We start from the raw sequence: 17,095 nt of genomic DNA on the forward strand, positions 1-17,095 counted from the left end.
TCTTCCAGGATCTCACCGCCCTACCGTAGCAAAGAGACCCATCGCTACTCATCTTCATGCCCAAAACATCAGGTACCTACCAACAGGGTCATCCAGTCTGTCTAATCATCTGGCAGCAACCACCAGCTGGAAACATGGAGGAAGCACATGCTTTATGGGCCAGATTAGGACTGACAGTGCCAGCTTTAGATCCTGGTAAAGTGAATCAACCAAAACACCCCCCAAAGATTAGACCACAGAACCCAGACAACAGCAAAATGCCTCTTAGACACATCAGTCAGGACTTCCTCGTTGTCTCTTATGTTTTAGTGTAAGCTTCCTCCATGGAACGTTTCCAAACATGACTCCCCAAACTCGCAACTCACTCATTCACATAGATGCTGTGTTGTCCTCGGTTACACCCGGGGTCCTGCAGTCACAACCTCTGCTACCAGCACCTTGGTCCATGTCTGGTTACTCAGGGAACCTCCAGCTCATATTGTTTGCATGTCACGTTTATTCCCTCGTCTATAGGGCTTACACTTCAGCCTTTCATACTTCATGGCTTTACTTATCCCCCTTTCCAGCTCACCTGGGTGGGAATCAAACTGTTTTCTTATTATGTTTATCTCATATAGGCGTTCTCCACTATAAATGTTATTCCAGTGTAACACTGTCTTCTGCTCCTTAGTCCTAAAATCTCTCTAGCTGCTCCGGCCAGGAGTGATCATTCACTGTTACTTAAGGTGCAATGAGGTGTGCTGATAACGTCACATAACGTCTCATCTTCAGACACCCATGCATGTAACCCCAGGCAATGAGGTGTGGTGATAACGTCACATAATGTCTCATCTTCAGACACCCATGCATGTAACCCCAGGTGATGAGGTGTGGTGATAACGTCACATAACATCTCCTCTTCAGACACCCATGCATGTAACCCCAGGCAATGAGGTGTGGCGATAACGTCTCATCTTCAGACACCCAAGCATGTAACCCCAGGCGATGAGGTGTGGTGATAACGTCACGTAACATCTCAGCTACAGACACCCATGCATATAACCCCAGGCAATGAGGTATGGTGATAACGTCTCATCTTCAGACACCCATGCATGTAACCCCAGGCGATGAGGTGTGGTGATAACGTCACATCTTCAGACACCCATGTATGTAACCCCAGGTAAGGAGGTGTGGTGATAACATCTCATCTTCAGACACCCATGCATGTAACCCCAGGCAATGAGGTGTGGTGATAACATCTCATCTTCAGACACCCATGAATGTAACCCCAGGTGATGAGGTGTGGTGATAACGTCACATAACGTCTCATCTTCAGACACCCATGCATGTAACCCCAGGCAATGAGGTGTGGTGATAACGTCTCATCTTCAGACACCCATGCATGTAACCCCAGTTTATGAGGTGTGGTGATAACGTCACATTCAGACACCCATGCATGTAACCCCAGGCAATGAGGTGTGGCGATAACGTCTCATCTTCAGACACCCAAGCATGTAACCCCAGGCGATGAGGTGTGGTGATAACGTCACGTAACATCTCAGCTACAGACACCCATGCATATAACCCCAGGCAATGAGGTATGGTAATAACGTCTCATCTTCAGACACCCATGCATGTAACCCCAGGCGATGAGGTGTGGTGATAACGTCACATCTTCAGACACCCATGTATGTAACCCCAGGTAAGGAGGTGTGGTGATAACATCTCATCTTCAGACACCCATGCATGTAACCCCAGGCAATGAGGTGTGGTGATAACATCTCATCTTCAGACACCCATGAATGTAACCCCAGGTGATGAGGTGTGGTGATAACGTCACATAACGTCTCATCTTCAGACACCCATGCATGTAACCCCAGGCAATGAGGTGTGGTGATAACGTCTCATCTTCAGACACCCATGCATGTAACCCCAGTTTATGAGGTGTGGTGATAACGTCACATAACATCTCCTCTTCAGACACCCATGCATGTAACCCCAGGCAATGAGGTGTGGCGATAACGTCTCATCTTCAGACACCCAAGCATGTAACCCCAGGCGATGAGGTGTGGTGATAACGTCACGTAACATCTCAGCTACAGACACCCATGCATATAACCCCAGGCAATGAGGTATGGTGATAACGTCTCATCTTCAGACACCCATGCATGTAACCCCAGGCGATGAGGTGTGGTGATAACGTCACATCTTCAGACACCCATGTATGTAACCCCAGGTAAGGAGGTGTGGTGATAACATCTCATCTTCAGACACCCATGCATGTAACCCCAGGCAATGAGGTGTGGTGATAACATCTCATCTTCAGACACCCATGAATGTAACCCCAGGTGATGAGGTGTGGTGATAACGTCACATAACGTCTCATCTTCAGACACCCATGCATGTAACCCCAGGCAATGAGGTGTGGTGATAACGTCTCATCTTCAGACACCCATGCATGTAACCCCAGTTTATGAGGTGTGGTGATAACGTCACATAACATCTCCTCTTCAGACACCCATGCATGTAACCCCAGGCAATGAGGTGTGGCGATAACGTCTCATCTTCAGACACCCAAGCATGTAACCCCAGGCGATGAGGTGTGGTGATAACGTCACGTAACATCTCAGCTACAGACACCCATGCATATAACCCCAGGCAATGAGGTATGGTGATAACGTCTCATCTTCAGACACCCATGCATGTAACCCCAGGCGATGAGGTGTGGTGATAACGTCACATCTTCAGACACCCATGTATGTAACCCCAGGTAAGGAGGTGTGGTGATAACATCTCATCTTCAGACACCCATGCATGTAACCCCAGGCAATGAGGTGTGGTGATAACATCTCATCTTCAGACACCCATGAATGTAACCCCAGGTGATGAGGTGTGGTGATAACGTCACATAACGTCTCATCTTCAGACACCCATGCATGTAACCCCAGGCAATGAGGTGTGGTGATAACGTCTCATCTTCAGACACCCATGCATGTAACCCCAGTTTATGAGGTGTGGTGATAACGTCACATAACATCTCCTCTTCAGACACCCATGCATGTAACCCCAGGCAATGAGGTGTGGCGATAACGTCTCATCTTCAGACACCCAAGCATGTAACCCCAGGCGATGAGGTGTGGTGATAACGTCACGTAACATCTCAGCTACAGACACCCATGCATATAACCCCAGGCAATGAGGTATGGTGATAACGTCTCATCTTCAGACACCCATGCATGTAACCCCAGGCGATGAGGTGTGGTGATAACGTCACATCTTCAGACACCCATGTATGTAACCCCAGGTAAGGAGGTGTGGTGATAACATCTCATCTTCAGACACCCATGCATGTAACCCCAGGCAATGAGGTGTGGTGATAACATCTCATCTTCAGACACCCATGAATGTAACCCCAGGTGATGAGGTGTGGTGATAACGTCACATAACGTCTCATCTTCAGACACCCATGCATGTAACCCCAGGCAATGAGGTGTGGTGATAACGTCTCATCTTCAGACACCCATGCATGTAACCCCAGTTTATGAGGTGTGGTGATAACGTCACATAACATCTCCTCTTCAGACACCCATGCATGTAACCCCAGGCAATGAGGTGTGGCGATAACGTCTCATCTTCAGACACCCAAGCATGTAACCCCAGGCGATGAGGTGTGGTGATAACGTCACGTAACATCTCAGCTACAGACACCCATGCATATAACCCCAGGCAATGAGGTATGGTGATAACGTCTCATCTTCAGACACCCATGCATGTAACCCCAGGCGATGAGGTGTGGTGATAACGTCACATCTTCAGACACCCATGTATGTAACCCCAGGTAAGGAGGTGTGGTGATAACATCTCATCTTCAGACACCCATGCATGTAACCCCAGGCAATGAGGTGTGGTGATAACATCTCATCTTCAGACACCCATGAATGTAACCCCAGGTGATGAGGTGTGGTGATAACGTCACATAACGTCTCATCTTCAGACACCCATGCATGTAACCCCAGGCAATGAGGTGTGGTGATAACGTCTCATCTTCAGACACCCATGCATGTAACCCCAGTTTATGAGGTGTGGTGATAACGTCACATAACATCTCCTCTTCAGACACCCATGCATGTAACCCCAGGCAATGAGGTGTGGCGATAACGTCTCATCTTCAGACACCCAAGCATGTAACCCCAGGCGATGAGGTGTGGTGATAACGTCACGTAACATCTCAGCTACAGACACCCATGCATATAACCCCAGGCAATGAGGTATGGTGATAACGTCTCATCTTCAGACACCCATGCATGTAACCCCAGGCGATGAGGTGTGGTGATAACGTCACATCTTCAGACACCCATGTATGTAACCCCAGGTAAGGAGGTGTGGTGATAACATCTCATCTTCAGACACCCATGCATGTAACCCCAGGCAATGAGGTGTGGTGATAACATCTCATCTTCAGACACCCATGAATGTAACCCCAGGTGATGAGGTGTGGTGATAACGTCACATAACGTCTCATCTTCAGACACCCATGCATGTAACCCCAGGTGATGAGGTGTGGTGATAACGTCTCATCTTCAGACACCCATGCATGTAACCCCAGGTGATGAGGTGTGGTGATAACGTCTCATCTTCAGACACCCATGCATGTAACCCCAGGCGATGAGGTGTGGTGATAACGTCTCATCTTCAGACACCCATGCATGTAACCCCAGGCGATGAGGTGTGGTGATAACGTCTCATCCTCAGACACCCATGCATGTAACCCCAGGCAATGAGGTGTGGTGATAACGTCACATAACATCTCATCTTCAGACACCCATGCATGTAACCCCAGGCGATGAGGTGTGGTGATAATGTCACATCTTCAGACACCCATGCATGTAACCCCAGGTAAGGAGGTGTGGTGATAACTTCACATCTTCAGACACCCATGCATGTAACCCCAGGTGATGAGGTGTGGTGATAACGTCTCATCTTCAGACACCCAAGCATGTAACCCCAGGTGATGAGGTGTGGTGATAACGTCACATAACATCTCATCTTCAGACACCCATGCATGTAACCCCAGGTGATGAGGTGTGGTGATAAGGTCTCATCTTCAGACACCCATGTATGTAACCCCAGGTAATGAGGTGTGGTGATAACGTCTCATCTTCAGACACCCTTGTATGTAACCCCAGGCAATGAGGTGTGGTGATAACGTCTTATCTTCAGACACCCATGCATGTAACCCCAGGCAATGAGGTGTGGTGATAACGTCACATAACATCTCCTCTTCAGACACCCATGCATGTAACCCCAGGTGAAGAGGTGTGGTGATAACGTCACATCTTCAGACACCCATGCATGTAACCCCAGGCGATGAGGTGTGGTGATAACGTCACATCTTCAGACACCCATGCATTTAACCCCAGGTGATGAGGTGTGGTGATAACGTCACATAACGTCTCATCTTCAGACACCCATGCATGTTACCCCAGGCAATGAGGTGTGGTGATAACGTCTCATCTTCAGACACCCATGCATGTAACCCCAGGCAATGAGGTGTGGTGATAACGTCTCATCTTCAGACACCCATGTATGTAACCCCAGGCAATGAGGTGTGGTGATAACGTCTTATCTTCAGACACCCATGCATGTAACCCCAGGCAATGAGGTGTGGTGATAACATCTCATCTTCAGACACCCATGCATGTAACCCCAGGCGATGAGGTGTGGTGATAATGTCTCATCTTCAGACACCCATGTATGTAACCCCAGGTGATGAGGTGTGGTGATAACGTCTCATCTTCAGACACCCATGCATGTAACCCCAGGTGATGAGGTGTGGTGATAACGTTACATAACATCTCATCTTCAGACACCCATGCATGTAACCCCAGGTGATGAGGTGTGGTGATAACGTCTCATCTTCAGACACCCATGCATGTAACCCCAGGCGATGAGGTGTGGTGATAACGTCACATCTTCAGACACCCATGCATGTAGCCCCAGGCAATGAGGTGTGGCGATAACGTCTCATCTTCAGACACCCATGCATGTAACCCCAGGTGATGAGGTGTGGTGAATAACGTCACATAACATCTCCTCTTCAGACACCCATGCATGTAACCCCAGGTGAAGAGGTGTGGTGATAACGTCACATCTTCAGACACCCATGCATGTAACCCCAGGCGATGAGGTGTGGTGATAACGTCACATCTTCAGACACCCATGCATGTAACCCCAGGTGATGAGGTGTGGTGATAACGTCACATAACGTCTCATCTTCAGACACCCATGCATGTTACCCCAGGCAATGAGGTGTGGTGATAACGTCTCATCTTCAGACACCCATGCATGTAACCCCAGGCAATGAGGTGTGGTGATAACGTCTCATCTTCAGACACCCATGTATGTAACCCCAGGCAATGAGGTGTGGTGATAACATCTCATCTTCAGACACCCATGTATGTAACCCCAGGAGATGACGTGTGGTGATAACGTCTCATCTTCAGACACCCATGCATGTAACCCCAGGAGATGAGGTGTGGTGATAACGTCTCATCTTCAGACACCCATGCATGTAACCCCAGGCAATGAGGTGTGGTGATAACATCTCATCTTCAGACACCCATGCATGTAACCCCAGGCAATGAGGTGTGGTGATAACGTCACATCTTCAGACACCCATGCATGTAACCCCAGGCGATGAGGTGTGGTGATAATGTCTCATCTTCAGACACCCATGTATGTAACCCCAGGTGATGAGGTGTGGTGATAACGTCTCATCTTCAGACACCCATGCATGTAACCCCAGGTGATGAGGTGTTGTGATAACGTCACATAACAACTCATCTTCAGACACCCATGCATGTAACCCCAGGTGATGAGGTGTGGTGATAACGTCTCATCTTCAGACACCCATGCATGTAACCCCAGGCGATGAGGTGTGGTGATAACGTCACATCTTCAGACACCCATGCATGTAGCCCCAGGCAATGAGGTGTGGCGATAACGTCTCATCTTCAGACACCCATGCATGTAACCCCAGGTGATGAGGTGTGGTGATAACGTCACATAACATCTCCTCTTCAGACACCCATGCATGTAACCCCAGGTGAAGAGGTGTGGTGATAACATCACATCTTCAGACACCCATGCATGTAACCCCAGGCGATGAGGTGTGGTGATAACGTCACATCTTCAGACACCCATGCATGTAACCCCAGGTGATGAGGTGTGGTGATAACGTCACATAACGTCTCATCTTCAGACACCCATGCATGTTACCCCAGGCAATGAGGTGTGGTGATAACGTCTCATCTTCAGACACCCATGCATGTAACCCCAGGCAATGAGGTGTGGTGATAACGTCTCATCTTCAGACACCCATGTATGTAACCCCAGGCAATGAGGTGTGGTGATAACGTCTTATCTTCAGACACCCATGCATGTAACCCCAGGCAATGAGGTGTGGTGATAACATCTCATCTTCAGACACCCATGCATGTAACCCCAGGCAATGAGGTGTGGTGATAACATCTCATCTTCAGACACCCATGTATGTAACCCCAGGAGATGACGTGTGGTGATAACGTCTCATCTTCAGACACCCATGCATGTAACCCCAGGCAATGAGGTGTGGTGATAACGTCTCATCTTCTGACACCCATGCATGTAACCCCAGGAGATGAGGTGTGGTGATAACGTCTCATCTTCAGACACCCATGCATGTAACCCCAGGCAATGAGGTGTGGTGATAACATCTCATCTTCAGACACCCATGCATGTAACCCCAGGCAATGAGGTGTGGTGATAACATCTCATCTTCAGACACCCATGCATGTAACCCCAGGTGATGAGGTGTGGTGATAACGTCACATCTTCAGACACCCATGCATGTAGCCCCAGGCAATGAGGTGTGGCGATAACGTCTCATCTTCAGACACCCATGCATGTAACCCCAGGTGATGAGGTGTGGTGATAACGTCACATAACATCTCCTCTTCAGACACCCATGCATGTAACCCCAGGTGAAGAGGTGTGGTGATAACGTCACATCTTCAGACACCCATGCATGTAACCCCAGGCGATGAGGTGTGGTGATAACGTCACATCTTCAGACACCCATGCATGTAACCCCAGGCAATGAGGTGTGGTGATAACGTCTTATCTTCAGACACCCATGCATGTAACCCCAGGAGATGAGGTGTGGTGATAACGTCTCATCTTCTGACACCCATGCATGTAACCCCAGGAGATGAGGTGTGGTGATAACGTCTCATCTTCAGACACCCATGCATGTAACCCCAGGCAATGAGGTGTGGTGATAACGTCTTATCTTCAGACACCCATGCATGTAACCCCAGGAGATGAGGTGTGGTGATAACGTCTCATCTTCAGACACCCATGCATGTAACCCCAGGCAATGAGGTGTGGTGATAACATCTCATCTTCAGACACCCATGCATGTAACCCCAGGTGATGAGGTGTGGTGATAACGTCTCATCTTCACACACCCATGCATATAACCCCAGGCGATGAGGTGTGGTGATAACGTCATGTAACACCTCATCTTCAGACACCCATGCATATAACCCCAGGCAATGAGGTGTGGTGATAACGTCTCATCTTCAGACACCCATGCATGTAACCCCAGGTGATGAGGTGTGGTGATAACGTCACATCTTCAGACACCCATGCATGTAACCCCAGGCGATGAGGTGTGGTGATAACGTCACATCTTCAGACACCCATGCATGTAACCCCAGGCAATGAGGTGTGGTGATAACGTCTTATCTTCAGACACCCATGCATGTAACCCCAGGAGATGAGGTGTGGTGATAACGTCTCATCTTCTGACACCCATGCATGTAACCCCAGGAGATGAGGTGTGGTGATAACGTCTCATCTTCAGACACCCATGCATGTAACCCCAGGCAATGAGGTGTGGTGATAACGTCTTATCTTCAGACACCCATGCATGTAACCCCAGGAGATGAGGTGTGGTGATAACGTCTCATCTTCAGACACCCATGCATGTAACCCCAGGCAATGAGGTGTGGTGATAACATCTCATCTTCAGACACCCATGCATGTAACCCCAGGCAATGAGGTGTGGTGATAACATCTCATCTTCAGACACCCATGCATGTAACCCCAGGTGATGAGGTGTGGTGATAACGTCTCATCTTCACACACCCATGCATATAACCCCAGGCGATGAGGTGTGGTGATAACGTCTCATCTTCAGACACCCATGCATATAACCCCAGGCAATGAGGTGTGGTGATAACGTCTCATCTTCAGACACCCATGCATGTAACCCCAGGCGATGAGGTGTGGTGATAACGTCTCATCTTCAGACACCCATGCATGTAACCCCAGGCGATGAGGTGTGGTGATAACATCTCATCTTCTGACACCCATGCATGTAACCCCAGGTGATGAGGTGTGGTGATAATGTCTCATCTTCACACACCCATGCATATAACCCCAGGCAATGAGGTGTGGTGATAACGTCTCATCTTCAGACACCCATGCATGTAACCCGTCAGTCTTAGGACATACCATCGCTGATTATTATATAGATAATAAAATGTAGGTCATTGAGTTTTTGTAGAAGTGTTTAGAAAACATTATATGATAGTTATAATATATACTGCAGATTATTTGCATCTCATTTTGCACTATTTACAGGTCTGAAGGGCGACAGGGGAGTCTCGTGTCCCAAGGAATTAAGTGGTAAGTCTGCAGTGGAGCGGTCACTGGTTTCTAATGACCGACAAGGGGGATTTATTACAGTACATTCAGGGGTAAATGTATGAAGCAGTGATAAGAGTGGAGAAGTTTCCCATGGCAACCAATCAGCTGCTCTGTATATGTTTATAGTATGCAAATTATAAATGTTACTTCAATGCTGATTGGTTGCCATGGGCAACTTCTCCACTCTTATCACTGCTTCATAAATGTACTCCTCAGTAGTGACTTCCAAACCGTCACAAACATTATCCCGTGATATGGAGGCTCAGAATGCATCGCCGGCTATGGGTAGGGATTTGGAGGCTCAGAATGCATCGCCGGCTATGGACAGGGATTTGGAGGCTCAGAATGCATCGCCGGCTATGGGCAGGGATTTGGAGGCTCAGAATGCATCGCCGGCTATGGGTAGGGATTTGGAGGCTCAGAATGCATCGCCGGCTATGGGTAGGGATTTGGAGGCTCAGAATGCATCGCCGGCTATGGGCAGGGATTTGGAGGCTCAGAATGCATCGCCGGCTATGGGTAGGGATTTGGAGGCTCAGAATGCATCGCCGGCTATGGGTAGGGATTTGGAGGCTCAGAATGCATCGCCGGCTATGGGTAGGGATTTGGAGGCTCAGAATGCATCGCCGGCTATGGGCAGGGATTTGGAGGCTCAGAATGCATCGCCGGCTATGGGTAGGGATTTGGAGGCTCAGAATGCATCGCCGGCTATGGACAGGGATTTGGAGGCTCAGAATGCATCGCCGGCTATGGACAGGGATTTGGAGGCTCAGAATGCATCGCCGGCTATGGACAGGGATTTGGAGGCTCAGAATGCATCGCCGGCTATGGGTAGGGATTTGGAGGCTCAGAATGCATCGCCGGCTATGGGTAGGGATTTGGAGGCTCAGAATGCATCGCCGGCTATGGACAGGGATTTGGAGGCTCAGAATGCATCGCCGGCTATGGACAGGGATTTGGAGGCTCAGAATGCATCGCCGGCTATGGACAGGGATTTGGAGGCTCAGAATGCATCGCCGGCTATGGACAGGGATTTGGAGGCTCAGAATGCATCGCCGGCTATGGGCAGGGATTTGGAGGCTCAGAATGCATCGCCGGCTATGGACAGGGATTTGGAGGCTCAGAATGCATCGCCGGCTATGGGCAGGGATTTGGAGGCTCAGAATGCATCGCCGGCTATGGACAGGGATTTGGAGGCTCAGAATGCATCGCCGGCTATGGGCAGGGATTTGGAGGCTCAGAATGCATCGCCGGCTATGGGTAGGGATTTGGAGGCTCAGAATGCATCGCCGGCTATGGACAGGGATTTGGAGGCTCAGAATGCTTCGCCGGCTATGGACAGGGATTTGGAGGCTCAGAATGCATCGCCGGCTATGGGCAGGGATTTGGAGGCTCAGAATGCATCGCCGGCTATGGGTAGGGATTTGGAGGCTCAGAATGCATCGCCGGCTATGGACAGGGATTTGGAGGCTCAGAATGCATCGCCGGCTATGGGTAGGGATTTGGAGGCTCAGAATGCATCGCCGGCTATGGACAGGGATTTGGAGGCTCAGAATGCATCGCCGGCTATGGGCAAGGATTTGTGTTGGGTTTTTTAGGCCAACTCACCAGCAATGTGACTGCAAAAATCACAAATAACATCCAAATTTTATTAACCCCTTTATTGATAGAAATAATATTGGCTCCTTAACATGTACTAAATATTATATTTTCCTCTTTAATTAAATATTTTTTATTATTTATGAACACGTTACCCCCAAATAATTAATACATTTAATAATTGTGCTCACATAAATATTTTTTAATTGCTTTGGCTTCCTAATTAAGTATTAATTAGTGACACCTTAATATACCTTGTTGTGTTCTGATCGCACTGAAATCTCATTGGCCATTGAAGTCTTAAAAGTTTTAAAACCACAGCTTATTACATGTGTGTGTAACAATCACAATTTTCTGATGATTTTCTGCCAATTCTGAATTAAATCTGGCAGTGTGTATCTATGGTGGTCATTCCGAGTTGTTTGCTCGCAAGGCGATTTTAGCAGAGTTGCTCACGCTAAGCCGCCGCCTACTGGGAGTGTATCTTAGCATCTTAAAATTGCGAACGATGTATTCGCAATATTGCGATTAGCACACTTCTTAGCAGTTTCTGAGTAGCTTCAGACTTACTCGGCATCTGCGATCAGTTCAGTGCTTGTCGTTCCTGGTTTGACGTCACAAACACACCCAGCGTTCGCCCAGACACTCCCCCGTTTCTCCAGCCACTCCTGCGTTTTTTCCGGAAACGGTAGCGTTTTTTCCCACACGCCCATAAAACGGCCTGTTTCCGCCCAGAAACACCCATTTCCTGTCAATCACACTACGATCGCCTGAGCGAAGAAAAAGCCGTGAGTAAAAATCCTAACTTCAAAGCAAATTTACTTGGCGCAGTCGCAGTGCGGACATTGCGCATGCGCACTAAGCGGAAAATCGCTGCGATGCGATGAAATTTACCGAGCGAACGACTCGGAATGAGGGCCTATATACACAAGAGGCAGACATATAGAACTCTAATAAATCCCCCTTAACCTCAGCCATCATTACAAGCACATGTAACACAGAAGAGAGGTTTAACGCTTCTCCATATTGATTCTGGAACCAGTTCAATGGATTGGTGGGAAAACATGTTCTTGGCCATCAAACTAATGAAATCCAATCAGATTTTTAATTGGTTTAAAGTTTTGGAGTATATCTGCCGCCAGTGGCGCATCCAGGGGGGGGTTTCCGAGTACCCAGAAACCCCCCCTCCACTAAACAATTTTTTTTTATTTTTTTTTAGCTGCATGAGTATTATTAATGACTGTCTAGCATCCTCTGCAGCCTGCTGTCTTCCTGGTGGCACTTGCAAGTGCAATAAAAGTTTACTTTATTTTAATTATAGTACATATATATCCATGTGCATACATATATACACATGTATATATATTAGAGATGAGCGGGTTCGGTTCCTCGGAATCCGAACCCGCCCGAACTTCATGTTTTTTTTCACGGGTCCGAGCGACTCGGATCTTCCCGCCTTGCTCGGTTAACCCGAGCGCGCCCGAACGTCATCATGACGCTGTCGGATTCTCGCGAGGCTCGGATTCTATCGCGAGACTCGGATTCTATATAAGGAGCCGCGCGTCGCCGCCATTTTCACTCGTGCATTGAGATTGATAGGGAGAGGACGTGTCTGGCGTCCTCTCCATTAGAATAGAGATAGATAGATTAGATAGAGAGAGATTGTGCAGAGTCGCAGACAGAGTTAGTTTACCACAGTCAGTGACCAGTGCAGTTGCTAGTTAACTTTTATTTAATATAATATATCCGTTCACTTCTCTCTGCTATATCCGTTCTCTGCCTGAAAAAAAAAACGATACACAGCACAGTCAGTCACACAGTGTGACTCAGTCTGTGTGCACTCAGCTCAGCCCAGTGTGCTGCACAGTCATCAATGTATAAATTAAAAGCTTATAATTAATTGTGGGGGAGACTGGGGAGCACTGCAGGTTGTTAGCAGGAGCCAGGAGTACAATTATATTAATTAACAGTGCACACTTTTGCTGCAGGAGTGGTGACCAGTGCCTGACCACCAGTATAGTATTGTTGTATACTACTAATATCTCTTTAAATATCAACCAGTCTATATTAGCAGCAGACACAGTACAGTGCGGTAGTTCACGGCTGTGGCTACCTCTGTGTCGGCACACGGCAGGCAGTCCGTCCGACCAGAATTGTATTATTTATTATTATATACCTACCACCTAACCGTGGTTTTTTTTTCATTCTTTATACCGTCATAGTGTCATCCTAATTGTTACGAGTATACTACTATCTCTTTATCAACCAGTGTACAGTGCGGTAGTTCACGGCTGTGGCTACCTCTGTGTCGGCACACGGCAGGCAGTCCGTCCGACCAGAATTGTATTATTTATTATTATATACCTACCACCTAACCGTGGTTTTTTTTTCATTCTTTATACCGTCATAGTGTCATCCTAATTGTTACGAGTATACTACTATCTCTTTATCAACCAGTGTACAGTGCGGTAGTTCACGGCTGTGGCTACCTCTGTGTCGGCACACGGCAGGCAGTCCGTCCGACCAGAATTGTATTATTTATTATTATATACCTACCACCTAACCGTGGTTTTTTTTTTCATTCTTTATACCGTCATAGTGTCATCCTAATTGTTACGAGTATACTACTATCTCTTTATCAACCAGTGTACAGTGCGGTAGTTCACGGCTGTGGCTACCTCTGTGTCGGCAGTCGGCAGGCAGTCCGTCCATCCATAATTGTATTATTATTATAATATATACCACCTAACCGTGGTTTTTTTTTCATTCTTTATACCGTCATAGTGTCATCCTAATTGTTACGAGTATACTACTATCTCTTTATCAACCAGTGTACAGTGCGGTAGTTCACGGCTGTGGCTACCTCTGTGTCGGCAGTCGGCAGGCAGTCCGTCCATCCATAATTGTATTATTATTATAATATATACCACCTAACCGTGGTTTTTTTTCCATTCTTTATACCGTCGTCATAGTGTCATACTAGTTGTTACGAGTATACTACTATCTCTTTATCAACCAGTGTACAGTGCGGTAGTTCACGGCTGTGGCTACCTCTGTGTCGGCAGTCGGCAGGCAGTCCGTCCATCCATAATTGTATTATTATTATAATATATACCACCTAACCGTGGTTTTTTTTCCATTCTTTATACCGTCGTCATAGTGTCATACTAGTTGTTACGAGTATACTACTATCTCTTTATCAACCAGTGTACAGTGCGGTAGTTCACGGCTGTGGCTACCTCTGTGTCGGCAGTCGGCAGGCAGTCCGTCCATCCATAATTGTATTATTATTATAATATATACCACCTAACCGTGGTTTTTTTTCCATTCTTTATACCGTCGTCATAGTGTCATACTAGTTGTTACGAGTATACTACTATCTCTTTATCAACCAGTGTACAGTGCGGTAGTTCACGGCTGTGGCTACCTCTGTGTCGGCAGTCGGCAGGCAGTCCGTCCATCCATAATTGTATTATTATTATAATATATACCACCTAACCGTGGTTTTTTTATACCACCTAACCGTGGCAGTCCGTCCATAATTGTATACTAGTATCCAATCCATCCATCTCCATTGTTTACCTGAGGTGCCTTTTAGTTCTGCCTATAAAATATGGAGAACAAAAAAGTTGAGGTTCCAAAATTAGGGAAAGATCAAGATCCACTTCCACCTCGTGCTGAAGCTGCTGCCACTAGTCATGGCCGAGACGATGAAATGCCAGCAACGTCGTCTGCCAAGGCCGATGCCCAATGTCATAGTACAGAGCATGTCAAATCCAAAACACCAAATATCAGAAAAAAAAGGACTCCAAAACCTAAAATAAAATTGTCGGAGGAGAAGCGTAAACTTGCCAATATGCCATTTACCACACGGAGTGGCAAGGAACGGCTGAGGCCCTGGCCTATGTTCATGGCTAGTGGTTCAGCTTCACATGAGGATGGAAGCACTCAGCCTCTCGCTAGAAAACTGAAAAGACTCAAGCTGGCAAAAGCACCGCAAAGAACTGTGCGTTCTTTGAAATCCCAAATCCACAAGGAGAGTCCAATTGTGTCGTTTGCGATGCCTGACCTTCCCAACACTGGACGTGAAGAGCATGCGCCTTCCACTATTTGCATGCCCCCTGCAAGTGCTGGAAGGAGCACCCGCAGTCCAGTTCCTGATAGTCAGATTGAAGATGTCAGTGTTGAAGTACACCAGGATGAGGAGGATATGGGTGTTGCTGGCGCTGGGGAGGAAATTGACCAGGAGGATTCTGATGGTGAGGTGGTTTGTTTAAGTCAGGCACCCGGGGAGACACCTGTTGTCCGTGGGAGGAATATGGCCGTTGACATGCCAGGTGAAAATACCAAAAAAATCAGCTCTTCGGTGTGGAGGTATTTCACCAGAAATGCGGACAACAGGTGTCAAGCCGTGTGTTCCCTTTGTCAAGCTGTAATAAGTAGGGGTAAGGACGTTAACCACCTCGGAACATCCTCCCTTATACGTCACCTGCAGCGCATTCATAATAAGTCAGTGACAAGTTCAAAAACTTTGGGTGACAGCGGAAGCAGTCCACTGACCAGTAAATCCCTTCCTCTTGTAACCAAGCTCACGCAAACCACCCCACCAACTCCCTCAGTGTCAATTTCCTCCTTCCCCAGGAATGCCAATAGTCCTGCAGGCCATGTCACTGGCAAGTCTGACGAGTCCTTTCCTGCCTGGGATTCCTCCGATGCATCCTTGCGTGTAACGCCTACTGCTGCTGGCGCTGCTGTTGTTGCCGCTGGGAGTCGATGGTCATCCCAGAGGGGAAGTCGTAAGCCCACTTGTACTACTTCCAGTAAGCAATTGACTGTTCAACAGTCCTTTGCGAGGAAGATGAAATATCACAGCAGTCATCCTACTGCAAAGCGGATAACTGAGTCCTTGACAACTATGTTGGTGTTAGACGTGCGTCCGGTATCCGCCGTTAGTTCACAGGGAACTAGACAATTTATTGAGGCAGTGTGCCCCCGTTACCAAATACCATCTAGGTTCCACTTCTCTAGGCAGGCGATACCGAGAATGTACACGGACGTCAGAAAAAGACTCACCAGTGTCCTAAAAAATGCAGTTGTACCCAATGTCCACTTAACCACGGACATGTGGACAAGTGGAGCAGGGCAGGGTCAGGACTATATGACTGTGACAGCCCACTGGGTAGATGTATGGACTCCCGCCGCAAGAACAGCAGCGGCGGCACCAGTAGCAGCATCTCGCAAACGCCAACTCTTTCCTAGGCAGGCTACGCTTTGTATCACCGCTTTCCAGAATACGCACACAGCTGAAAACCTCTTACGGCAACTGAGGAAGATCATCGCGGAATGGCTTACCCCAATTGGACTCTCCTGTGGATTTGTGGCATCGGACAACGCCAGCAATATTGTGTGTGCATTAAATATGGGCAAATTCCAGCACGTCCCATGTTTTGCACATACCTTGAATTTGGTGGTGCAGAATTTTTTAAAAAACGACAGGGGCGTGCAAGAGATGCTGTCGGTGGCCAGAAAAATTGCGGGACACTTTCGGCGTACAGGCACCACGTACAGAAGACTGGAGCACCACCAAAAACTACTGAACCTGCCCTGCCATCATCTGAAGCAAGAAGTGGTAACGAGGTGGAATTCAACCCTCTATATGCTTCAGAGGTTGGAGGAGCAGCAAAAGGCCATTCAAGCCTATACAATTGAGCACGATATAGGAGATGGAATGCACCTGTCTCAAGTGCAGTGGAGAATGATTTCA

The 17,095-nt window shown here is 47.8% G+C and overlaps 1 protein-coding gene across 1 annotated transcript in view; it reads left to right on the plus strand.

Annotated features, from left to right (window-relative positions):
* The window catches only part of LOC134948063 (ficolin-1-B-like), a 153,865-nt gene that overhangs the window by 96,581 nt on the left and 40,189 nt on the right, over positions 1–17,095 (plus strand). Inside the window, exon 6 of the mRNA XM_063935820.1 lies at positions 9,667–9,711. Coding sequence (XP_063791890.1) covers positions 9,667–9,711 — 45 coding nt within the window. The remainder of the gene's footprint in view (positions 1–9,666; positions 9,712–17,095) is intronic.

The sequence above is a fragment of the Pseudophryne corroboree genome, chromosome 8, assembly GCF_028390025.1.
Source record: "Pseudophryne corroboree isolate aPseCor3 chromosome 8, aPseCor3.hap2, whole genome shotgun sequence".
Classification (NCBI taxonomy): domain Eukaryota; kingdom Metazoa; phylum Chordata; class Amphibia; order Anura; family Myobatrachidae; genus Pseudophryne; species Pseudophryne corroboree.